The sequence below is a fragment of the Mobula birostris genome, chromosome 11 (genome assembly GCF_030028105.1).
Source record: "Mobula birostris isolate sMobBir1 chromosome 11, sMobBir1.hap1, whole genome shotgun sequence".
Lineage (NCBI taxonomy): Eukaryota > Metazoa > Chordata > Chondrichthyes > Myliobatiformes > Myliobatidae > Mobula > Mobula birostris.
Genome location: NC_092380.1, coordinates 106,293,501 through 106,320,664, shown reverse-complemented (window position 1 = coordinate 106,320,664; position 27,164 = coordinate 106,293,501). Strand labels below are relative to the sequence as shown.

The window sequence follows — 27,164 nt, the reverse complement described above, 5'->3', positions numbered from 1 at the left end:
ATCCTGCCCCTCTACTTAGCCCAGTATGGTTCTCATGAAGTCATGGCTGAATTGTGGCCTAAACTCTATTGACCTGCCTTTTACCCCATATCTTTTTAATGGCTTTCATGAACTAAATCCTGTCTCAAATTTGAGATTTACAGCTGCCACATAAGGAACACAGTCCAAAGACTTTGAATGCAATTTCACTTGACCAACCTGGCTCTGGCTTCTGGTTTCCCTCTACAGATAAAATTAAATAACCTGGTAGATAATTTGTGGTGGAAACTAATGTTCTGATAGCATAAATAAAAACTGCTAGAGGAACTCAACAGGTCAGGCAGCGTCTGTGGAGCCAGAGGGATAACTGATGTTCCAGGTTGAGGTCCTCTGTCAAGACTGAGTGTATTATGGAGTTATATAGCAGGGAAACAGGTCCTCCATCTTAACCTGCCCATGCCGCCAAGGGGTCTTCCTGAGATGGTCACATTTGGCCCATATCCCGCTAAACCTTTCTTCTCTAATAACCTGCCCAGTGTAAAGGGGGAATGGCCAGTATAAGAGGAGGAAGACGGGTGCTAGAAGGTGGTGGGTGGAACCAGACTGAGGAGTGGGATGATGGGCAGCTGGACCATGGAGGATGGAGGGAGAGTTAGAGGCTGGAAGACCTTGTGGAGACAAATGACTGCGGGTTTTGGAATCTGTTAAGTAAGGAAGTTGACGAATGCAACCAAATAAAGCATAATACATAGGACCAGAATTATGCCATTGGGCCCATTGAGTGCTCTATCTTTCAATCATGTCTGACATTTTCCCTCTTAACTCCATACTCCTGCCTTCGTCCTGTAGCCTTTGACTCCTTTACTAATCAAGAACCTATTAATTTCTGCTTTAAATATACCCCATGACTAGCCCTCAACAGCCGTCTGTGGCAATGAATTCCACAGATTCACCACTCTCTGGCCAATGAAATTCCTCCTCAACTCTGTTCTAAAGGGATGTCCTCATATTCTGAGGCTGTGCCCACTAGTTCTAGACTCCCTTCACCAAAGGAAGCCTCCTCTCCACATCCATTCTATCTAGGCCTTTCAGTATCCTATAGGTTTCAATGAGACAGCTTCTTCCCTCCACCCATTCTTCTAAACTCTAGCGACTACAGGCCCAGAGCCACCAAACACCCCTCATATATTAATCCTTTCATTTCCGGGATCATTCTCATAACAGGACAGGAATATTGTTCTATTGAAAACTATTCAGGTGCTATGGGGTACCCTTGTTTATTCATTACTTGACAAGTCCTGATTTGTTAAAACATCCTGCTGTCCCTTGAAGGATAAATATAATGGGGATTTTCTCATTCCTGGCATCCACTACAATGTGCTTTTGTTTATACATGGAAATAGTTTTGGCTCCTTTCGTATGTAAAGTTGCCCAAATTATAACAGGAGAATTGTTTTCATTCATGCTTATTAATTGTGCAGTCCTAGTTGCCTTTTAATTAATGATTTGGAACAGTTCAGGGTTGGTCACATTGCTGAGAGTGTGGGATCTTAAGGCCAAACTGGGCAAGCAGAGATTTTAATTCTTCATTTATTGGATTTAAATTGCCCCAACTTTTTATTTTGTCTCCAGATAACTAGTTCAGGTCTCTGGATCTGTAATCTAGTAATGTCTGCCACAATAGAGGGACTTCCTGGTGGCCTCCCATTTTAATTCTACTTCCCATTCCCATTTCCAACATGCTGGTGCATGGCCTCTACTGCCACAAAGAGGCTACGCTCAGGTTGGAAAAGCAACACCTCCGACCTGGGGCAGCCTAACTTCCAGTAATTTCTTCCTCCTCCCCCCCTCCCCCTTTATCATTCCCCATTCAGATTTCCCTTCTCTTCTCCTCCTCACCTGCCCATCTCCTCCCTCTGGAGTCCTTCCTCCTTCCCTTTCTCATGGTCCACTCTTATCAATTCCTCCTCCTTCAGCTCTTTACCTTGTCCACCTATACCCGCCTAGATTCACATTTCATCACTCACCTTCCCCCTCACCTGGCCTCACTTATCACCTGCCAGCTTGAGCTGCTTCTCCTTCCCCACCTTTTCCTGGCTTTTTCCCCTTTCCTTTTCAGCCCTGATGAAGGGTCTCAGCCTGAAATGCCAACTGCTTATTCATTTCCATTGGTGCTACCTGACTTTCTGAGTTCCTCCAGCGTTTTGTGTGTGTTGCTCTGGCAATGCCTATGTTCATCTGGTATTAAATATAGTGTATCATATGTGTTTGTTTTAATGTGTGAATGGAGAAGGGAGCTGAAGGTGTTAAAACATTCTCCAGCAGTGCAGTGATTCAATGTCAATATAAGATTCATGGATCAAATAATTATTTATTGTTTGGGGCGGCATGGTAATGAAGTGGTTATTGCATCACTTTACAGTGCCAGCGACTGGGATTCAATTCCTGCCATTATCTGCAAGAAGCTTTGGAGTTCTCCCTGTAACCACAAGGGGTTTCCTCCGGGTGCTCCGGTTAATTGGTCACACGGGTGTAATTGGCAGTACAGGCTTGTTGGGCCAGAAGTGCCTGTTACGGTGCTGTATCTACAAACATAAATTAGAATTAAATAATTATAAGCCTGAAGTGAATATCATCTGGATTTACTGAAAATCAATAGAAATTATTGCATGAGAATTTGTTCTATCTCCATCTATACCGGTGCTAAGTGTTATAATGGGACATTTTGGGCCCCATATCTAAGAAAGGATGTGCTGGCATCAGAGGGGGTCCAGAGGAGGCTTACAAGAATGATGCTGGAAATAAAAGGGTTAATGAATGAGGGGCATTGATGGCTCTGGGTCTGTACTCACTGGAGTTTAGAAGAATGAGTGGGGAATCTCAAGGAAGCCTATCAAATATTGAAAGGCCTAGATAGAGTAGGTGTTGTGGAGAGTTTGTGTCCCACAGTGAGTTAGTCTAGGAACAGAGGGCACAACCACAGAACAGAAGAATGTTCACGTAGAACAGAGATGAGGAACTTCTTTAGCCAAAGGGTGGTGAACCTTTGGAATTCATTGCCACAGACTGCTGTGGAGACCAGTCATTGGGTATATTTAAATTTGAGCTTGTTAGTTTCTTGTTTAGGAAGGAAGTTAAAGGTTACAGGGAGAAGGCAGGAGAATGAGGCTGAGAAGGAAAATAAATCAGCCATGATGGAATGGCAGAACTGACTCAGTGGGCTGAATAGCCCGTTTCTGTTCCTATGTCTAAAGTATTGGACTTTTAGTCAATGATTAAGATAGTAATAATGACACGTAATGGATGCTGTTTTCTCCTTTTTTTTCAAGTAGCATGGTATAAAGTATAAATGTAGTATAGAGGTCTGTGTAAGGATTTTACAGTGGTAGCAACCCAGATTCGATTCTGCCACTATATGTTCTTCCCATGACTGCGTGGGTTTCCTCTACATGCTCCAGTTTCCTCCCATATTCCAAAGGTGTACAGTATGTGTTAGGGTTAGTAAGTTGTGGATATGGTATGTTGGTGTTGGAAGCACTTGTTGGTCGTTGACCCAAACAATGTATTTCCCTATATGTTTTGATGTATATATAACAGACAAAGCTCATCAAATACTGTTCAAGATGAGAAATTGAAACTAGATGTTTTGTTACAGTCTGTTGCCCGAATATCCAGTGTTGAAACAGATGGGGAGAAGGGACCCTGATACGCAGCCTCAAGATAAAACAGTGCCCCCTCTTTGTATGAACCAGGTAAGTGTGTCTACTGGTAGCTAAAGTGAAGATCCAGTGGAATAGCTGAAGCGCAGGAAGTCTCAAGCTTACTGGCCAGCCAACATTAATTTCTCTGTTCACACACCAAGGCTGCTTCATTGGTCATTTACACTCAGTGGCCAATTTATTAGGTACAGGAGTGAAACCCAGTGTGGTCTTCCGCTGCTGAAGCCTATCCTTTTCAAGGTTTGACGTGTTGTGCATTCAGAGATGCTCTTCTGCGCACCACTGTAGTAATGTGTGGTTATTTGAGTTACTGTTGCCTTCCTGTCAGCTTGAACCAGTCTGGCCATTCTCTTCTGACCTCTCTCATTAACAAGGAGTTTTCACCCCTGAACTGGCAGTAAGAAAGCGTAGTAATTTGGCGTGGTGCTATTACAGTGCCAGAAACTTGAGTTCGGATTCTCCCCCGCTGTCTGTAAGGAGTTTCTACATTTTTCCCATGACCATGTACGTTTCCTCTGGGTGCGCCAGTTTCCTCCCACATTCCAAAGACATTCCTATTAGGTTAATTGGTCACATGGGTGTGGTACAGTCTCATTGGGCTGGAAGGGTGCATTACTGTGCTGTATCTCTAAAGAAATAATAACATTTAGCAGCCTACATTTAATGTATTTTCTCTTGTTTTTCCTCCCCTCTCTCCACAGCCCTGAACAAACATCTTGGCCCTGCAAGTGGAAGTGGCTCAGGAAAGCACTGAAGATACTATTGTAGTATTACAGCTGAAAAATGAAACTGTAGCCAGGGACCATTTCTGTAGTGGGAGCTTAAACTCAGGTTTATATAGTGTGAATAGAGAATTTTCAATAAGAATTTGAAATAAAGTTATGTTTATTACACTTTTATTTTGACCCGAAACAGTTTTGTAAACTGCCTTAAAGAGACTGTAAATTGTAAATAGAGATTGCATCACCTTGCTTGCAAAATTCATGATATCATAAGAGAATGAAACATAACCAGAAATTGTAATTTATAAATTGTGTACACTGTTTTGAGTGAGGTTTCCATTTGGGAACACACAATGAAGATTCAAGTGTGTTTAAACACACTGTGGCTTTGGCAAGCAGCTGCTAAACTGTGAATATTAGATTTTCCCTGTGTTTACTTTAGTATATGGATTCAGGAAAGGTTTACAATTAGTGTTGCATTCACCGTACTTTATTACCTGTCTGTGAAACTGCATTTGGAATGCTTTTTTTTTGTAAAGACCTTTTGAAAAGGTGGCCTTTCTCAATTTGATTAGCTAGAACTATTAATGGATTGTAGAGGTATATGAATTCTATTTTGTTATTTATGTATTAAATGTTTTAAAAAATCTTGAGGAGTAATCACTGCTAATGTCAAAAACCTGTTTTTGTAAATTTTAGTGTAGAGTACTGCTGCCTATCTCTGTACCTGCAGCAGTGTGTTTAAATGGCTCTTCTCAGGAATAAATTTATTTGTGTACAACACAGAAATCCTTCACTCTTTTCAGTAGGGAATGGAGATATGATTTATTTCACTGAGACGGTGTTACATAAAATAATGGGGCAGAGATTTTTCTAGACCCAAAGGAAAGAAAATTGGGGTGTGTGTCAAATACCAAGGATCAACTTTATTCATTTACATGTATTAGGTATTTGGTGTGTTGGTCAGAGCACGACATGCAACAACATACAACAATAATAAAGAATAAAGAAATGTATAAAAATAAAGTTAGAGGTTAAGTATGGATATGGAATAAAATGTGCCTAAATGTATAGATACCAGGATGTATTTGCAATGTAAACTGCATTTTAAAAACACAAGCGGTTCTGCAGATGCTGGAAATCCAGAGCAACACACACAAAATGCTGGTGGAACTCAGCAAGTCAGGCAGTACAGGTAGAGAGGAATAAAGAGTTGACTTTTCAGGCCAAGATCCTTCATCAGGACAGTATTATAAAAAGTAGTTTAAAGTGTTTGCAGTGCAGTGATAGTGGGAGACTAACTAGATTAGCTGTTGTAAAGATTATATAAACCAGATATAAAGGCAAATGTGAGGTTTCTGTAGTGAGTAAATACGTAAATCTGGGTGCTAACATGTATATGGATTGGCCAGCAATTACTCATCAGTTTCAGTAAGGCATTGCTCAATATTTACTACCGGTCTAGCGTAGCTGTTAAGCAACCACTACAAACTTTGCTTAAATACACATACCAGAGTAAATCATGTGAGCCTTTATTACAGGCATCCCAAGTTGCCATTTTCCTTTCATGAGAGATCACATGTGAAGTGTACCACAAGTATAGTGTATTAGAAAGCTGCTTGGTAAAACACAAGCGCACAGAGGTACATAATCAGGGTGTACTTCTTCGGCCCATTCCAAGGCTAAAATGATAGCAATAACCTGACGTGAATACTGATACTTCGTCGGATAATCTTTTCTTAATAGTCTCTTAAACTTTGGAACATAAACAGAAACACCTGAATGACCTGTCGCTGCATCTTTTGAACCATCAGGGTTGTGATTTCCGGACTGCTACCCGTGCCATATGCTAGAAGCAGAAAGATCATACAGTTTTTAACGTGGCTAAGGAGTTGGCGCAGGAGGGAGAGCCTCAAATTTTTTGGTTCATTTGGCTCTCTCCCAGGAAAGGTGAGACCCGTACAAAAGTATCGGTTTGCACCTGAACTGGAGGGGTCTAATATCCTAGCAGGAAAGTTTGCTAGTGCTGCACAGGGGGAAGGGTGGGGTTTAAACTAGAGTTGCAGGGGAATGGGAATCAGAGTGGTTGAGGGAAAAATGTTGTTCACCCTACATACAAAGTCAGAAATTAAAAGGTTTGGCATGGTGGGACTAATGTTCTGAGCTGTGTATATTTCAATGCAAGGAGTATTGGAGAGGTGGATGAGTTTAGGGCACCATTCAACACGGAATTATGACACTGTAGTCATTCATGAGACTTGGTCGCAGGAGGGGCAGGACTGGCAGCTCAATGTTCCAGGGTTCTGTGGTTTTAGACATGATAGTGGGAGGGATTAAAAGGGAAGGGGTGACATTACTAGTCAGGGAAAATATGGCAGTGCTCAGTCAGAAAAGAATGGAGAGATCATCTAATGAGTCATACTGTAAAAGTGTGGGATGGGAAAGAGTTTGTCAAATATGTTCAGGGAAGTTTCTAATCAGTACATGGAAATCCCAACTAGCGAGAGTGCGATACTAGATCTCCTATTATGGAATGAGACAGGGTAGGTGACAGAAATTTGAGTAGGGGAACACTTTGCATCTAGTGTTGCAATCCCATTTGTTTCAAGGTAACAATGGAACTGGATAGGTCTGGTCCTCGGGTTGAGATTCTATATTGGAGGAAGGTATCAGAAAACATCTGTCAAGTGTGGATTGGGACAGGTTGTTTTCTGGCAAAGGTAAGTGGGAGGCCTTCATAAGTGAGATTTTGAGAGTACAGAGTTTGTATGTTCCAGTCAGAATAAAAGGGAAGGATAATAGGTTTAGGGAACCTTGCTTTTCAAGAGATATTGAGGCCCTGGTTAAGAAGAAGGTGCACAGCAGGCATAGGCCAGAAGGAGTAAATGAGTATAAGAAATGCAAGGGGATGCTTAAGGAAATCAGGAGGGCTAAAAGAAGGCAGACAAAGTGAAGGGGAATTGCAAATGCTTCTACAGAAATGGTATATTAAGAGCAAAAGGATAGCGAGGGACAAAACTGGTCCTCTAGAAAATTGGAGTAGTCACCTATGCATGGAGCCAAAAGAGATGGGGGATATCTTAAATGGATTTTTTGCATCTGTATTTACTCGGGAGATGGGCACAGAGCCTAAAGAAGTGAGGCAAAACAGCAGAGAGCTCATAAACTGTACACAAATTGCAGAGGAGGAGTTGTTTGCTGTCTTGAGGCAAATCCCCGGGACTCGACAAGGTGTATGAGGAAATTATAGGCCAGTGAGCCTGACATCAGTATTGGAGGGTATTCTAAGGGACCAGATATATAACTATTTGGATAGACAGGGACTGATTAGGAATAATCAACTGGACTTTGTGCATGGTAGGTTGTGCCTAACCAATTTTACAGAGTTTTTCGGGGAAGTGAGCAGGAAAATTGATAAAGGCATGGCATGAATTTTAGTAAGGTCCCACATCGGAGGTTGGCTAAGAAAGTTCAGTCACTTGGCATTCAAGATGAGGTAGTAAATTGGATTAGACATTGGCTTCACAGGAGAACTCAGAGAGTGTACACTAGCAGTGTGCCACAGGGATTGGTGCTGGGGTCTGTTGGTTGTCATCTATATCAATGATCTGAATGATAAGGTGGTAAATTGGATCAGCAAATTTGTGGATGACACCAAGATTGGGGGTATAGTGGACAGTGAGAAAGCTTTCATCAGGATCTGGACCAGCTGGAAAAATGACAGATGTAATTTAGTGCAGGTAAATGTGAGGTGTTGCACTTTGGGAGGATGAACCAGGATAGGAGTTGCACAGTGAGTGGTTGGGCACAGCAGTATGGTAAAACAGGGATCTAGGAATACAGATCCATAATTTCTTGAAAGTGGTCTCAGGTAGATAGGGTTGTAAAGAAAGCTTTTGGCACATTGGCCTTCAAAGTCAAAATATTGAGTAAAGAAGTTGGAATATTACTTCGAAATTGTATAAAATGTAGGTCAGTCCTAAGCTGGAGTATTGTGTGCAGTTTTGATCACCTACCACCAGGAAAGATGTCAATAAGATTGAAAGAGTGCAGAGAAAATTTACAAGGGTGTTGCCAGGACTTGACAACCTGAGTTTATAGGGAACATTTGAGTTAGGACTTCATTCCCCAAAATGTAGAAGAATGAGGGAGATTTGATAGAGGTATACAAAATTAAGAGGGCATATAAAGGAAAAATGCATACAGGCTTTTTCCTCTGAGGTTCGATGAGACCACAATTAGAGGTCATGGGTTAAAGGTAAAATGTTTAAGGGGAACATGAGAGTGAATTTCATCACTCAAGAGTGGTGAGAATGTGGAATAAGCTGCCAGCTCATCTGTGGATATGAGTCTAATTTCAATATTTAAGAGAAGTTTGGATGGGTACATAGATAGGAGATGTATAGAGGGCTATGATCCATATGCAAATCGATGGACTAGACAGATAAACAGCTTTGCATAAACTAGATGGGCTGAAGGACTTGTTTTTGTGTTGTAGAATTCTGTGACTATGCAGTGTATGTGTCTTATAATTTATAAATCATAATCAGGTCTCCTCTCAGACTCTAGTGCTCTATAAGGGGAAAAAACAATTTTGTCCAACCTCTCCTTATGGCTAATATTCTCTAATATTTCTAATATTCTTTAATAATTCCCTTGAACACATGACTCTGCAGATGCTGTAAATCCAGAGTAACACACACAAAATGCTGGAGGAATTCAGCAGGTCAAGCAGCATCTATGGAGAGGAATAAAGAGTTGACGTTTCAGATCCTGATGAAGAGTTTCAGCCCAAAATGTCATCTCTTTATACCTGCTGAGTTCAGGCTGATACCCTTCATCAGCACACCTCTGAGAATCTCGGAGATTCTTTAATCTAGTCTCTCTCTCTCTCTCTCTCTCTCTCTCCAAATGATTGATGTCTTTTGTCTGGAATCTTATTTCCTCCTTAAAATCCATTCAGCCTCCATTGCCTTGAGTAATACAGAATTTTACAAGTTTGCTAGTAGAAGTAATTTCTTCCCATGCTGGTCTTGAATGTCTTGCCTGTATCCAGTGATGTGACACACTCTTCTTCTAGATATTGCACAGAGCAGGGGAAACATTCTCCTTCCACCCAGTTTGTCCAGCCCTGCTCTAGTTTTATGTTTCAGTGAAATCAATCTCTCATTCTTCTGAACTCCAGTGAATGTGGGTGTAGTTGATTCAAGTCTTCTTCGGACTACTGCCATCTCAGGAATCAGTCGGTGAATCTCACTGTGTTCCCTCTATGTTGAAAGGACCACAAAATACCCCAATGTAATCTTATCAAGACCCTGCGTAATTCTTGTTCTCACTCTTGTACAAAGACCATTGTACAATTTAAATTGGTTTATTGTTGTCACATGTACTGAGGTACAAAGAAAATCTGTTTTGCATGCAACCCATGCACCTCATTTCAACTTACCAGTACACTGAACTGATACAAGGGAAAACAATAGCAATGGAGAATATAGAGTTGCAGTTACAGAGAGTGCAGTGCAGGCAGACAATAAAGTGCAATGTCATAACAAAGTAGATTGAAGTCAAGTGTCCATTTTATCATACTAGGGAACTACCAATAGTGTAGGTGTGGGATAGGTCTCCTTGAGCCTGGGTATACGTGCTAGAGAGAAGGTTCTTTGGAAACTGAAAGGTCTGAGAGTAGATGTGTCACCTGGACCAGATGGTGTACCCTCCCCAAAGTTTTGAAAGAGGTGGCTGAAGAGATCATGGAGGCATTAGGAATGATCTTTTAGGAATCATTACATTCTGGAAGACTGGGAAATTGCAAATGTCACTTCACTCTTCAAGAAGGAAGACTATAGGACGTTTCGTCTGACCTCAGTGGTTGGGAAGATGTCGGAGTTGCTTATTAAGGATGAGTTCTCAGGGTATCTGGAGGCACATGATAAAGGTGCCACACATATAACCATATAACAATTACAGCACAGAAACAGGCCATCTTGGCCCTTCTAGTCCATGCCGAACTCTTACTCTCACCTAGTCCCACCGACCTGCACTCAGCCCATAACCCTCCATTCCTATCCTGTCCATATCTCTATCCAATTTAACGTTAAATGACAACATCGAACCTGCTTCAACCACTTCTGCTGGAAGCTCGTTCCACACAGCTACCACTCTCTGAGTAAAGAAGTTCCCCCTCATGTTACCCCTAAACTTTTGCCCTTTAACTCTCAACTCATGTCCTCTTGTTTGAATCTCCCCCACTCTCAATGGAAAAAGCCTATCCACATCAACTCTATCTATCCCCCTCATAATTTTAAATACCTCTATCAAGTCCCTCCTCAATCTTCTATGCTCCGAAGAATAAAGACCTAACTTGTTCAACCTTTCTCTGTGACTTAGGAGATGAAACCCAGGCAACATTTTAGTAAATCTCCTCTGTACTCTCTCTATTTTATTGACATCTTTCTTATAATTCAGTGACCAGAACTGTACACAATACTCCAAATTTGGCCTCACCAATGCTTTATACAATTTCAACATTACATCCCAACTCCTAAACTCAATGCTGTGATTAATAAAGGCCAGCATACCAAAAGCTTTCTTCACCACCCTATCCACATGAGATTCCACCCTCAGGGAACTATGCACCATTATTCCTAGATCCCTCTGTTCTACTGCATTCTTCAATGCCCTACCATTTATCATGTATGTCCTATTTTGATTAGTCCTACCAAAATGTAGCACTTCACATATTTCAGCATTAAACTCCATCTGCCATCTTTCAGCCCACTCTTCTAACTGGCCTAAATCTCTCTGCAAGCTTTGAAAACCTACTTCATTATCCACAACACCACCTATCTTAGTATCATCTGCATACTTACTAATCCAATTTACCAAGTGAATACTAGCAATAAACTCCGAGTCGTGGCTATCCCTCAAGGTCGAGGATGATGGTCTTCGTTCTGTACAGAGAACCCCGTCATCCAGATCATTAATATATATGACAAACAACATTGGACCCAGTACAGATCCCTGAGGCACACCACTAGTCACCGGCCTCCAATATGACAAACAGTTATCCACCACTACTCTCTGGCATCTCCCATCCAGCCACTGCTGAATCCATTTTACTACTTCGATATTAATGGCTAACGATTGAACCTTCCATGTGGAACCATGAGGCCGCTTAATAAGCTATGAGCCCACGGTATTACAGGAAAGATTCTGGAATAGATAAAGCAGTGGCTGATTAGCAGGAGGCAAAGAGTGAGAATAAAGGGAGCCTTTTCTGGCTAGCTGCCGGTGACTAGTGGTGTTCCACAGGAGTGTATTGGAACTGATTCTTTTTATGTCAATGATTTGGATGACGGAATGGATGGATTTGTTGAAAAGTTTGCAGACGATATAAAGACAGATGGTGGGGCAGGTAGTTTTGAGGAAGTAGAGAGACTACAGGAGTTGGACAGATTAGAAGAATGGTAAAATAAATGGCAAATGGACCACAGTGTCAGGAAGTGTATGGTCATGCACTTTGGTAGAAGAAATGAAAGGGTTGAATATTTTCTAAGAGAAAATACAAAAAAAAAACTGAGGTACAAAGGGACTTGGGAGTCCTTCTGCAGGATTCCATAAAGGTTAATTTGCAGGTTGAGTCTCTGGTGAAGAAGGTAAATGCAACGTTAGCATTCATTTCAAGAGGACTAGAATATAGCAAGGATGTAATGTTGAGACTATAAAGCACAGGTGAGGCCTCACTTGGACTATTGCAAGCAGATCTGGACCCCTTAGACAGGATGGGTACATAGATAGGAGATGTATAGAGGGCTATGATCCATATACAGTTCCAAGGAAACAGAAGTGAATACTGGCAATAAACTCCGAGTCGTGGCTATCCCTCAAGGTCGAGGATGATGGTCTTCGTTCTGTACAGAGTGAAGATGCCTGTGCGTGTGTTTGTTTCATGTGTACTTGATGTTGCACTCCAAGAAGCACATGATACTTTACAAATCAACCAACTGATTCCAATGGCATGGAAACCACGACGATTGGAGCTAATGGATTTGTTGCAGCCTTCATCCGCCTTTACAGCCATTGAGTTCGAAGTGACTTCGTCCGCCTGTTCCAGTGTTGAGGTCTTGGTTGGATTGTTCTTTGTCAGGGACCTCACCCTTGACCTTACCGCCATGGGTGACCCTACCAGGAGCATAGCTCCAGACGGCATTGCTCTTGGGATCACAGGACCACACAAGTTTCTCCACCATGACAAGGTGACAATCCATAGGGAATAGGTCACTTGTATAGGTGACGCCCATATGACAGAGGAGTGATGTGTTCCAAGAAAATCGTCCTTATTGCAATTTCCATAACACGAATTCGTGTCATCTACGTACATCAAGAAACAAGGGTTGAAGAGAAGTTTGTATTTACTTATTTACTTTTTTCTGATAAATTCCATGAGTTTGAATTTTATTATGTATCGCAAATCTTTGGGTAATGATTTATGAATCTCCAGTACCCAAATGGCCATAATTAGAGGTTGCCTGTATATTTTGGCAGTCAAAATCAGGAAGTTCTAGTGGGTTTATCAAACATGAAATCTCTCATAAATACATGTAGACTTTGTTTCATGCATCTGATGTTTTTTAAGTGTCCTGTTACCCTTTATAACAGACTGTAACGTGTTCCTTACTACACACATTGGTCTACCGCAGGGGTTCCCAACCTGGGATCCTACCTTGCTTAATGGTAGGAATCAGAATTATTACCACTGACTTATATGATGTGACACTTGTTGCTTTGTGGGCAGTAGTACAGCGCAAAGTGTTAAAAGTTATTATAAATTACAAAAATTTTTAAATGTGTGAAAAATAAGAATAGCGAGGTAGTGTTCATTGGTCATTGGTCCATTCATAAATCAGATGGCAGAGGGGAACAAGCTGTTTCTGAACTGTTGAGTGGGTTCTTCAGGCTCCTGGATCAAAGATATAAGTAAATTTATTATCAAAATATGTATATGTTACCATATACTACATTGAGATTCATTTTCTTGCAGATATTTACAGGAAAAATAAAGAAATAAAATAGAATCAATCCACAAAAGGCCACACACATAGACTGACAAACAACTATTGTGAAAAAGACAAATAGTGCAAATAAAAAAATACAGAGAACGTGAGTTGCGAGGAGTCCTTAAAAGTGAGCGTAGGTTGTAGAATCAGTTCAGAGTTGAGGCCAGTGAAGTTAACCACACAGGTTCAGGAGGGTAATAACTATTCCACAACCTGGTGGTGTGGGACCTAGGTTCTGCCCAATGGTAATAGTGAGAAGAGAGCATAGCCTGGATTGTGGTGGTCCTTGAATGGACGTTGTTTCCTTGTGGCAGTACTCCGTAAGAATGTACTCAGTGGTGGGAGGGTTTTGTCAGTGATGTGTCTACCACCTTCTGTAGTCTTTTCTGTTCCTGGACATTGGTGTTTCCATACCATGATGGTAGCAACGAAATGAGGGCATTTCCCAGGTGGTGAAGGTACTTAAAGATGGATGTTGCCTTCCTGAGGTACCACTCTTGAAGATGTTCTCAGTGGAGGAAAGGGTTGTGACCATGATGGAGAAGGCCGAGTCTGCAACTTCTTACAATCTTGTGCATTGGTGGTTCCATACCAGTCTGCAATTCAATTAATCAGAATGCTCTCTATCATACATCTGTAGAGATTAGTGTTTGTAAATATGATTGAAATTTGGGGTTCTAGTTTCCACACCTTGAGAATGTGAGGGACACTAGAGTGGGTGCAGTGAAAGTTAGGATGAGCAATTCCTGCTTCAGAGTTAGACGGGAGGATCTCAGGATTCCTGGAGCAAAAACACTGAGAGGAAATGTGAAAGAGGCTGACAAGATCACGATGGCCTCTGACTGGATAAAAAGAGCTGCTCCCTTTATCAGATGTAGTAGAGCACACTTAAGAACAAGAAACTTTATCCTAGTGGTGATAATTTGGAAGTTCCTGCTTGTAACAGTGATGCAAATTGTCAGAGGGTTTTCAAAAGAATAAACACAGGAGGAAATCATTTACAGGGCTCTGGGGAAAGACTGGGATTGGAAACTTCCTCTGCAGACAGATAGATAAGGAAGTGTGGATTATTTTGGTTTAAGGTTGAAAGTAAGGCTAGTATGTTTGAAAGGCCAGATTTAGCATACAGTTTTGATCCTAACTCCGCTTCTCTCTTTTTAAATTCCCCATTCTAGTTCCCTCTCACTCCTTCTCTTTTCTCCATCTGCCCAATTCCTTCTCTGATTTCTTCCTTGATCCACTGTCCTCTCCTATTAGATTCCTTCTTCTTCAGACCTCTATCTCTTTTACTTTTCAACTGCCAGCTCGTACTCCTTCCCTTCCCCCACCTTCTTCTTCTGCCTTCTGCCACCTTCCTTGCCAGTCCCGATCAAGGCTTTTGGCCTGAAGCGTTGGCTCTTTATTCCTCTTCGTAGATTCTGCCTGACTTGCTGAGTTCCTCCAGCACTCTGTGTGCATTGTTTGAACCTAACTGGTGATTATCAGAATTGGATATATTATCACTAATTTATATGACATGAAATTTACTGTTTTGCAATGACATGAAATTACCATAAATAAATAATGCAAATAATAAGATTGCATTCTTGGGTTTATGCACTGTTCAGAAATATGATGTTGTATGGGAAGAAGCTGTTCATAAATTGCTGAGTGTTCATAATTTGAACATGCTCAGATTGGTGAGGTCTTAAATTAGTGCATCTCATCCATATTTTCTAATGAGAAGGACATTGTAGCTGGAAAATTCAGGGAGGGGGACTGAAATTCTAGACCATGTTAACATTAAAACAAAAAAGGTATTAAGCATCTTAATATGGGTACCATCTAATGCTGTATATCCCAGGTGACATAGGCTCCAATAGGTGAGATGAATGTATTATTAAACTTTCACTGGCCAAGTTTTCACTGCTGAGGCTGTATAAGGCATTACTCAGACTGCACCCCCTGGAGTGTTGTGAGCAGTTTTTGGGGTCCTTATCTTAGTGAGGATGTGCTGACATTAGAAAGGGCCCAGAGGAGGTTCATGAGAATGATCCCGGGAATGAAAGAGTTAACGTATGAGGAGATTTTGTCGGCTCTGGGGCTGTACTCACAGGCGTTTAGAAGAATGAGGGGGGATCTCATTAAAATCTATCGAATATTGAAAGGCCTGGATAAAGTGGATGTGGAGAGGATGTTTCCTACAGTGGACAAGTCCAGGACCAGAGGGCACAGCCTCAGAATAGAGGGGCGTCACTTTAGAACAGAGATGAGGAGAAATTTCTTTAGCCGGAGGGTGGTGAATTGTGGAATTCATTGCCACAGACGGCTGTGGAGGACAAGTCACTGCGTATATTTAAAGCAGAAGTTGATAGTTTCTTAATTAGTAAGGGCGTCAAAGGTTACGGGGAGAAGTCAGGAGAACAGGGTTGAGGGAAATAATAATCAACCATGATGAAATGGTGGAGCAAACTCGATGGGCCAAATGGCCTAATTCTGCTCCTATATCTTTATGGTCAAAGCTGAGATGCCAGATAACTGGAGGACAGTAAATGTGGTATCTTTCTTTCACAAAAGACAGCAGGAATAAGTTCATAAACTCTAAGCCTGTCAGTCTGACATCAGTGGGAGGAAAGTTCCTAAGGGACAGATTTACTCAAAGGTAGTCAGTGCGGCTTTGTTGGGAAGATCCTGTCCGAACAATTGGAATGAATCTAACATAGAACACTACAGTACAGCACAGTACAGGTCCTTTGGCCCACAATGTTGACCCTTTAACCTACGCTAAGATCAATCCCTTCCCTCACACATTTATTGGAGAGTAACTTGTGTGTTGAGAGCAGTATAGCTGATATAGTCTACATGGACTTCAGTAAGACCTTTGATAAGGTCCCACATGGGAGCCTGGTCCAAAAAGATTAAACCCCTTGAGATTGAAGCCAAGTTGGTAAATTGGATCCAAAACTGGAGGCAGAGAGTGATTGTGGAGAATTGTTTTTGTGACAGGGATAACGTGACCTGCAGTGCATACAAGAGGACATGGCTTTAAGGTAAGGGGTGGGAAGTTCAAGGGGGATATTAGAGGAAGGTTCTTCACTCAGAGGTTGGTTGGTACGTGGAATACACTGCCTGAGTCAGTGGTGGAGGCAGATACACTTGTGAAATTTAAGAGACTACTAGATAGATATATGGAGGAATTTAAGGTGGGTGGATATATGGGAGGCAAGGTTTAAGGGTCGGCACAACATTGTGGGCCAAAGGGCCTGTACTGTGCTGTACTATTCTATGTTCTATAACAGCAAATAGTATTGGAACCCTTGCTCTTTGTTGGATACATGAACAATTTGGATTAGAATGAAGAAGGTATCACCAGTGGCTATATTTCATGAGGTGTTTGAGGAGATTTGGCATGTCACCAAAGACCAGCAAATTTCTGTAGATGTACTGTGGAGAACATTCTGACTGGTTGCATCACTGTCTGGTATGGAGGGGCCACTGCTCAGGATCGGAAACAGCTGCAGATGGGTTGTAAACTCAGCCATCTCCATCATGGGCACTAGCTTCCCCAGCATCAAGGAGATTTATCCACCATTAAGGACCCTCACATGCCCTCTTCTCATTACAACCATCAGGAAGAATGTTCGGAGCCTAAAGCTCAATATTTTAGGAATAGCTTCCATCCAATTTCTGAAAGGACCATGAACCAATGAACACTAGCTCACTTGTTGCCCTCTTTTTGCATTACTTATATTTTATAATTCTTATTGTAACTTATACTAATCTTTTTCTGTGTTGCACTGTACTGCTGCCACAAAACAACAAATTTCATGACATATGTCAGTGATGATAAACCTGATTCCGCATGGTTCAAAAGTTTGTAGATGACACAAAAACTGGAGGAGTTGTGAAGGTGATAAAATATTCAAGATTCAAAATACATTTACTATCGAAGTACGTATGCAGTATATAGCCCTGAGATCGTCTTCCTGCAGACAGTCACAAAACAAAGAAACACCATGGAACCTGTTCAGAAAAAGCATCAAGCACCCAACGCACAAAAAAGAACAAGTCGTACAAAGAGCTAAAAATGTGCAAATAACACACAGAATGGCAAACATCAAGCCACAGAGTTCTTGAAACAGTCCACTCCACCATTATTTGCAAAACGGCCAGAGCAGAGGCAGATGGATCTTAACCCCAGTAAATGTGAAGTTTGAGAGGATTAATCAAGGCAGGACACTCAAGGTAAGGCTGCTGGACATTCTGAGGATTTGAAGACCTTGGAGCAACGCACACAAAATGCTGGAGGAGCTCAGCAGGTCAGACAGCATCGATGGAAAGGAATAAAGAGTTGACGTTTCAACAGGTTCTCATGAAGGGTCCCAGCCCAAAATGTTGTCATTATTCCCTGACTTGCTGAGTTCCTTCAGCATTTTGTGTGTGTTACTCTGGATTTCCAGCATCTGCAGAATCTCTTGTGTTTATGATGGACCTTAGAATCTTGAAGGTGGCAGCACAGGTAGATAAGCTTTGGAGTCAAGTGGGATATCAGCTGGGATTCAAGATTGTTTTATGTCATTTCCAGTACACAGATGTAAAGGAGAACAAAATAATTGTTATTTTGGGTCTGGTGCAGCACAAAAAGAAAATGCAACAAGATAAGGACACAGTAATAAAAAACATAATAAATATAAATACATAATATGGCTTATATGCATAGATTGATTATATGGACATAAAGAGACGCCAGGCACAGGATTATTTGTACATAAGGTGCCTTTGACAGGAAATGATAAAGTAGTGGTGGAGGAGTGGGTTAGTGGGTGGAGGTGTTGATCGACCTTACTGCTTGGGGAAAGTAACAGAGCCTGGTAGTCCTAGTTTGAATGCTGTGAAGCCCCCTGTCTAATGGGAATGGGACGAACAGTCCCTGAGCAGGGTGAGTGGCCTTCATGATATTACTGGCCTTTTTCTGGGAGGTTATGATACCTATTGGTTGAGCTACAGATTGAAAATACACTTACTATCTGTGGCAGATTGTAAATACTGTGGTAGCTTTCTTTAGCTCGCAAAAAGGAATGAGGTGGTTACACTGGAAAAGGTTTAGAGAAGATTTACAACGGTGTTGCGTGTGTCTGGTGTTTCAACTTAGAGAACAGACTGGAGACGCTGGATTTATCTTCCTTAATGCAGAGAAGGCCAGGTGGGGGCTGATTGGGAGAAATAAAATTATGAGGGTAATAGGCAGCGTAGATACAGGAAAATTTCCCTATAACAAGGGGTCAAAAACTATAAAGTTTAGCGTACGGGAGGGGTGTTCCGAGGCGAGTTATCTCACAATTGCAATCAATTAATTTTGTGTTATTCGTGCCGTGCAATTAGGCATGTGAGTCCCACTTCATAAATTGTAGGAGCGAGCACAGGGCTAATCAGTGCTAGTGCTTCGTTTGGTCGATACTGGTGAGTTACTGATTCCCCGGGACAGCAATGGCAACGGTGCGAGAGATAGCTCAGGTGTTGAGCCTGAACCTGCACCCAGCGGCTCTTAGCCCGGCGGTCAAAGCAGGTATGAATCCAAACTTACAAAAAGTGTGCTTCATGCAAAATCCACAATACAGAATTGTTAAATCGTCTTGCCTCGCCTTTTCCCTTACTCTGCCCGTTATTACTAAGTTGTCTTGTCTCGTCGCTTCCGGGCGTTGTGTAGTAATAGGGACTTCTTTTAATCGCAGTGTTATCATTCAAGGTTAATGTTTAAATGCAGGGAGAGTGTTCAGTAACTGGTGCAATCTGCTGCCGTCCATAAAGTCATTTGTAATTGCAAACACGCACACTGACCCTCCCACACTCCCCGTTCCAATCTGCGGTTGGTTTGCATTCCAGCCTCCTGTTTGTCCACGCCTTGTACTGTATTTACATCTTTCTTCCCTGCGTCACCAGCTGTGACTTCCAAACCTTTTCTCTCTCTTTCTCTCTCGCGCACTCGGGCCGGGAACTTTCTACCACCTCCTCACGCCGTGCAGGATGTCCGATTCACGGCATGGCACAGTCAGGTGAGTCAGCGGGGCTGGAGGGAGAGGAGCCCACTCGCCGCCGGGTTTGGGGGCTGGGGGTGGGCGACACTCCGTGCCCGTGTCTCACTCACACACGCCCTTCTCTGGAGACGTGAAGTGTGTGTGTGTGTGGTGGAGGAGAGCGGTCGGCGGGGAAGACTCGAAGCCGCCCCCGCCCCTCACACCACCGCGGGTGAACCCGAAGTCTCACACCGGCGGGACCTCCGGGTGATGAACGGCCGAGCGCCGGTTGCTGACTCCCCGGCCGAAGGGGGTGGGTGGGGAGGGGGTTTACACTTGGAGGGGTGAGGGAAGTTCCCGGGGGTCACACCGTTTCCAACAGACCCGGACCGTCTAAGTATGAGCTGCAGATCTTTCTGGCGAAGGAAGAGGAACTGAGTTTACCTCAGATTTAAAATCACTGTCCCACAGTGTAAAATCTGCTGTGCCCCGGAGCAAATGGGTGTTGATTTAATTTAACAGCGAACACAGTTGCTGTTGCTTTGTATATTTAAATCAGTACCGCGATGTATTAGTAATACGAAGGGAATCGAGACACGTTTGCTCTCCCGAAGGTCTTGCGTTGGCTGCCCGCGAAACATCACTCTTTCTAACTGGATATGCCTGTTTTCAGAGTGGTTCTTTAAGGCGCTTAATTTTCAGATGCCTTCGATTCTAGTTTAGATCTTTTTAAAAAGTAGACTATTTTGCCCCACGAGTCTATTCCATTGATCAGGTTCAAAACAGTTTGTTTATCATAAACACAAAGATCATGGGTGATTTTATTTTTAAAAAACATTTTCCCCATCTCTCCTCCCCTCTCTCATTCCACAAGTCTATGCCCTGAATGCAATGACGTAGTTCTCTGGGGCAGAGAATTTGAAAAGTTTGCCGTGATTGAGCTAACAAAATACAAGACCAAAAGACGAGTAGAATTAGGCCACTTGGCTCATTGAATATGCTCTGTCATTCCATCATGGCTGATTTATTATCCCTTTCAATACCACTCTCCTGCCTTCTCTCCATAACCTCTGATGCCCTTTCTAATCAAAAACCTGTCAACCTCTGCTTTAAATATACTCAATTACTTGGCCTCCACAACCAACTCATGGTGTCAGTTTTATTTATTACTGTTTTTGTGTTTGTACAATTTGTCACCTGTTGTATGTTGGTTGTCAGTCTTTGTGCAGTTTTTCATTGTTTCTATTGTACTTCTGTGGATGCCTGCAAGAACATGAATCTTGGGGTAGTATATGGTGATATGTATGTCCTTTAGTAATAAATTTATTTTGAATTTGGAACACTGATCCCAGTTTCCAACACAGTCTGTAACTACAGTAGATATTTTTACTTTGTACCTAAATAAACACTTTAGCAGTGAAGGCTAGTATACAGTTTGCCTTCCAAATTACTTGATACACCTGCATGTTAGTTCTCAGTGTCACCAGCAAAGACACTTGTATCCTGTTCAACTCCACCAATTCCCAATTGCTCTCCATTTAAAAATAAACAATGGGCATGTCTGTTATTCCAACTAAATTGCATACCCTTGCTTTTTATGCAACTGTATTTCCCTTCACTCTTGGAAAGAATCTCCTTCTCCTAACTACTGACAGACAAAAGGTACTCAAACCATACCAATATTTTTTTAATCTTAATGCTCCCAGTTCGGCCCTGTTACTGTTAGATGCCTCTAGAACTATTCAATTCAACTATCTGGGGTTCAAAATTTATTATCAAAGTACATTTGTCACCATGTACTGCCTTAAGAGTAATTTCCTTTCTGGTATTCACAGAAAAAACAGAAATACAACAATCAATGAAAACTACAGACTGACGACCAATATGCAAAAGACAAATGGAGCTAATTGGAAAAAATATTGAGAGCATGAGTTGTAGAGTCCTTGAAAGAGTGCATGGGTTGTGTTTGTCTTATTCTTGAAGTTATTTTTCTTTGCAAAACACAATCTGAGTTTATTTTGTCTTGTACTTTTTTAACCTCTCTAGATTTTGCTGCCCCTTGGATTTTTTTGTAATCACTTTGGTTTTCATTGGTATCTGCAGCCCGGCACTTGTACTTTCTACTTTATCTTCCTCTGTGTTTCTTGCATCTTGCAGAGAACACAAGCTTGATTAATTTTTCTTACATGGGAACTGTACCTAAACACCCTGTTCCATTGGCAGCCCATTGTTTTGACACAGTTTTCAGTCACCTTTTGATTCCAATTTATCTGAGCCAGATTAATTCTCATCCCATGGAATTTGGGTTTCTGGTAAGTAATTTCTTTCACTTTGCAAATGGAGAACAAAAGAATCTGATGTCTGACCAAAATTAAAGGGAGTTTGGATAGGTACATAGATGGGAGGGGTATAGAGAGGGCTATGATCATGGTGCAGGTCAATGGGATTAGGCAGATTAATGGTTTGGCAGGGGCTAGATGGGCTTGTTTCTTTGTAGTGTTCTGACTCTGGGTTGATCTTTTCTTTCCACAAATGTTTCCCAACCAAACATAATGTAGTGAACCCACCTCAGTGCCAAAGATCAGATCCAATGTTTTGCCCCTGCATAAACTAGGGACATTGTTCCAGAAAACCATTCTCGGCAATTGTATTTTCACAAGTTCTTTGTATCTTATTATTACCAACCCAGTTTACACCAGAATAATTAAACTCCCCCAATTTTTAACCACCTGATAATTTTTACCAATTTTCTAATTTTCCTGCAAATTTACTCCTGTCTCTCCCACCTCCAGCTGATTTGTTGTGTACACCCATCATTGCAATGTTCCCTCTGGTATTTCTTTGTTCAAATCCAACTGATTTGTCTTTGATCCCTCAGCATTATCTTCTCTCTAATGCCATAATATCTCTTTAATCAGATAGGAAGAAGCTGTTCTATCATTTATCCTGGGATGCTTATGTGCAGTTCTAAATCTTGCTTCTATATTGCTACATTCAGTAACCTTATTTACAAATTCCCATGTTCACTTCCATAGAAGTTCAAATTTAGTTATTGTCCCCTCATCTACCTTATGGAAACATCCTCCAGCTCCAGTAGGTCATCAAGTGATACACCCATGATAACTGTGGTCAATTGTATTATTTTTCCAGTTATCTTTATCCCATCCTCTATCATACACAATAGTCACTGTTACCTAATAAAGTGGCCACGGTGTGTACTCATGGCTTTCTGCTGCTGTAGCCCAGCCACTCCAAGGTTCAATATGTGGTGCTTTTAGAGATACTCATCTGCACACCACTGTTGTAATGTATGGTTATTTGAGGTGGTTGCCTTCCTGTCATCTTGAACCAGTCTGGCCATCTCCTCTGACCTTTCTCATTAACAAGGTATTTTTGCCCACAGAACTACCACTCACTGGATGTTTTTCGTTTATCACGCCATTCTCTGTAAACTCTAAAGCAGCGGTCCCCAACCACTGGGCTGCGGACAGTTACCAGGCTGCAAAGCATGTGCTACCAGGCCGTGAGGAAACGATACGAGTCAGCTGCACTTTTCCTCATTCCCTGTCACACCCACTGTTGAACTTGAATGCAGGTGAAATCATTACCCACACGAGGTCATCTGTTGGTCATTAACCTATATCTACTCAATGAGTTTATATATATATATATATATATGTCGCTTGAGAGCTTCTTTGGAAGAGATGGTAGGGGACATAAAAGGCTTAACAATGATGATAATGCAGAGACAGCTAAGGCTGAGACTGCAAAAAAAAAAAGCTTCCTTCAATAGAAAATACGATGAGTCGTACATAAAATATGACTGTCATGCCCCAAGCCCCCTGTGTGTGACACATGGAGACAAGCTGTCTAATGAGGCAATGAAACCCTCAAAACTGCTTTGGCACCTTGCATCCAAGCACCCTGCACTTAAAGACAAACCTGTTGAGTTTTTTGAGTGGAAGAAAATGTGAGCAAGTGGGACAGAAGCAAATGCTGAGAGCCTCCACCTCCACAAATGATGTTGCTCTGAGAGCGTCGTACTTAGTGGCTAGTCGTATTTCTAAGGCCAAGTAACACACATCAAAGTTGCTGGTGAACGCAGCAGGCCAGGCAGCATCTCCAGGAAGAGGTACAGTCGACGTTTCGGGCCGAGACCCTTCATCAGGACTAACTGACAGGAGAGCTAGTAAGAGATTTGAAAGGGGGAGGGGAGATCTGAAATGATAGGAGAAGACAGGAGGGGGAGGGATGGAGCCAAGAGCTGGACAGTTGATTAGCAAAAGGGATATGAGAGGATCATGGGACAGGAGGCCCAGGGAGAAGGAAAAGGGGGGCGGGGGAACCCAAAGGATGGGCAAGGGGTATAGTCAGAGGGAGAAAAAGGAGAGAGAAAGAATGTGTGTGTGTATATAAATAATGGATGGGGTACGAGGGGGAGGTGGGGCATTAGCAGAAGTTAGAGAAGTCAATGTTTATGCCATCAGGTTGGAGGCTACCCAGACGGAATATAGGGTGTTGTTCCTCCAACCTGAGTGTGGCTTCATCTTTACAGTAAAGGAGGCCGTGAATAGACATATCGGAATGGGATGTGGAATTAAAATGTGTGGCCAGTGGGAGATCCTGCTTTCTCTGGCAGACAGAGCAATTCCTTGTGTTTGCTAAGGCTAAGAAGCCTTTCACTGGTGAAGAATTGATTCTGCCTGCTGCCAAGGACATGTGCCGTGAACTGTTGGGAGAAGCTGCAGCTAACAAGATGGCACAGGATTCTCTTTCAGCTACCACAGTTTCAAGGAGAATCGATGACATAGCGGAGGACATCGAAGCACAGCTGTTGGAACGCCTTAACGAGTCTGGTTTCACTAGCCGAGTCCGAGGTTGCTCCTGAATGCCAGTCTACACACTGTGTCACACATGGAAGTGCTGGCTAGCTGAAAAATGTCACCTGATCATAACAGCACATTGAGTGATGTTGTTAAAGTTATCAATCACATCAAAGCAAAAGCCCTTAGCTGCCGTCTGTGTGAGCAGCTTTGCCCTCCATTCTGCAGAACAATTCCAGAATTATGACAGATGGCAACTACTGTGTGCACTTGCCCTGCAGGGATGTTGATGGTTGCAGATGACACCAAGGTTTGGGATGTAGTGGTCAGTGAGGAAGGCTACCATGGCTTAGAGGGATCTACAACAGCTGGAAAAATAGGCTGAAAAATGGCAGATGGAATTTAATGCAGAGCAGTATGAGGTTTAGCACTTGGTAGTTCCAACCAGGATAGGTCTTCCACAGTGAACAGTAGGGCACTGAGGAGTGTGACTTCAGTGGGACTGAGATCTAAAAGCTCAAAAGGGATCTGGGAACACAGGTACATAATTCTTTGAAAGTGGCATTACAGGTGGATAGGGTCATAAAGAAAGCTTTTGGCACATTGGCCTTCATTAATGTATTCAGTACAGAAAATGAGATGTTATGCTGAAGTTGTAAGACCACAGTTGGAGCATTCCATGCATTTTTGGTCACCTTTCTACAGGAGTGATGTAAGCAAGGTTTAAGGAGTGCAGAGAAAATTTACAAGGGTGTTGCTGGGTCTAGAGTACCCAAGTTGTAAGGAAAGATTGAATAGGTTAGGATTGTATTCTTTAGAATGTAGGAGATTGAGCAGAGATTTGATAGACATATTGAGTGGCAAGCAGTTTGAGGGAAACGTGAGGGGAATCTTCACTCAAAGTTGAGTGTGGAATGAGCTACCAGCACAAGTGGTCTCTGCAAACTTGATTTCAATGCTTAAGAGAAGCTTAGATGGGTAAATGGATAGTAGGGATATGGAGGGCTACAGTCTTAAGTGCAGATTGATTGGAGTAGGCAGTTTAAATGGTTTCAGTATTGACTAGATGGGCTGAATGGCCTGTTTCTGTGCTGTACTTCTCTATGACTAAAGTAATTGGCATTTTAGTTTAGATTTTTACCTTCTGGGGAGTTTTGTCACAGTAAATCTTTACATCTTTGTTTATTTTAGTTACAGCAAGGTCACAGACCATTCTGGCCCAATGAGCTCATGCTGCCCATTTGTTCCCATGTGACTAATTAACTTAATCACTCGTATGTCTTTGGAATATGGGAGGAAGCCAGAGTACGTGGAGGAAATGCGTGCCGTCACGGGGACAATGTACAAACTCTTTACAGACAGTGGTGGGAATGGAACCTGGGTCACTGGCATGGTACTAACATTAAGCTAATTGCTACACTGCTGTGCTGCCCATCTGTGCTGGACCTTTAGTGTTCTGGTGTTTGAGAGATTTTGTCACTTTCTGTAAAGACACAAGGTGCTCAAGTTTCCTCAATCCCAAAGAGTGCTGTTTGGTAAGTTAATTGGCCACTGCAAATTTCCCCCAATTTGGGAGGAGTTGATGAGAACTTGTGGAAATTTGAAAAGGGATTAATGTAGGGTTTGTTGGTGGGTGCCCAATGGTCAGTGCATATTAATGGATCAGAGGCCTTTTTTTCTGCATTGCATCTCACTGTCACAATATTTGTTTTTGTCATAAAGTCATAGCACACTACAGCATAGAAACAGGCCCTTTGGCCTATCTAGTATATGCCAGAGTATCAATCTGACTGGTCCTATTGACCTGGACCATAGTCCCCTATACCTCTCCCATTCGGGTACCTATCCAAACTTAAATGTTGAAATCAAATCCAGATCCACCACTTCCTCACTTGTTCCTAACTCGCACCACCCTCTGAGTGAAGTTCTTCAGAAGATTCCTTATTCTCCATCATAAATACCACTAATTCTCTGTAGGTCGCATACACTTTCCTTAAAGCTTTGTCTGTTTCTTATGTTCTGGGTTCTTTCATTGTCAATCTTGCTCATCCTTGAGGTCTCTAACTTCTGTTGAACTTGATGGTATGGGACTTGTGGCTTTTGTCTCCTGCCTAATCTTAACTGCAGGATCACATGGCCTGGATGGTGGGGTTTGAGGAATTGCTTCATGTTGATGCTAATTGTGGGGAGTGATGCATTCAGATGAGACCAACTCTGCAACTTTTTGCAATCCTGTGCATTGAAATTGCTGTTCCATAATGACTTAGGTACCTTCAAGTACGAAACTGTTAACCAGAGTTGTAGATATACAGACCTATCAACAGTAGAATTAGAATTTTTCAAGATTCTGAATTTGGCTTGCAGTTCAATACCTAGTAAATCAGTTTCTCGATTATATAATGCACTCTCCCATGCTAAAAATGTAAATACACTGTATATTAAAGAGAATTGGGAGAAAGAAGCGGGGTTGGTACTTTCAGAGGAGGCTTGGGGGAAAATCTTCAGCTTTCGATGGTCCTTGACTAATTCTTTGACCTGGAGAGAACATTGTTGGAAAAACATAAGATACTTCAAGACCCCATATCAGGAAAAATATAAAGATACAAATGTGATGTGTTGGAGAAGGTGCAGCTCCAAGGAGGCAAATCATTTTCATATTTTTTGGGATTGCCCTAAATTAAGTCTATTTTGGGAAGGTATTCATAGAACATTAGTTAAGGTACTTAGGTCCCAGATACCTCTGAACTTTGGGACACTCTATTTGGGGCATGTATTGTTTCTTGAACAGAAGGAAGATATAAAGTTGCTGCAGGCCCTCTTAGCAGCGAGTAAGAAATCAATCACTAGAAAATGGCTAAATCCAATACCACCT

The 27,164-nt window shown here is 42.1% G+C and overlaps 2 protein-coding genes across 3 annotated transcripts in view; both read left to right on the top strand.

The window, feature by feature from the left end:
• The window catches only part of LOC140205290 (uncharacterized), a 97,420-nt gene extending 92,196 nt beyond the window's left edge, over nt 1-5,224 (top strand). The window contains exons 18-19 of one of the 2 annotated variants that reach the window (XM_072272797.1): nt 3,635-3,731; nt 4,400-5,224. In XM_072272797.1, coding sequence (XP_072128898.1) covers nt 3,635-3,731; nt 4,400-4,405 — 103 coding nt within the window. In that variant the 3' untranslated portion in view covers nt 4,406-5,224. The remainder of the gene's footprint in view (nt 1-3,634; nt 3,732-4,399) is intronic. The other variant, XM_072272796.1, reaches the window with a different exon arrangement.
• A 14,147-nt stretch (nt 5,225-19,371) lies between these two features.
• The window catches only part of depdc7a (DEP domain containing 7, paralog a), a 66,345-nt gene continuing 58,552 nt past the window's right edge, over nt 19,372-27,164 (top strand). The window contains exon 1 of the mRNA XM_072272799.1: nt 19,372-19,508. Coding sequence (XP_072128900.1) covers nt 19,496-19,508 — 13 coding nt within the window. The 5' untranslated portion in view covers nt 19,372-19,495. The remainder of the gene's footprint in view (nt 19,509-27,164) is intronic.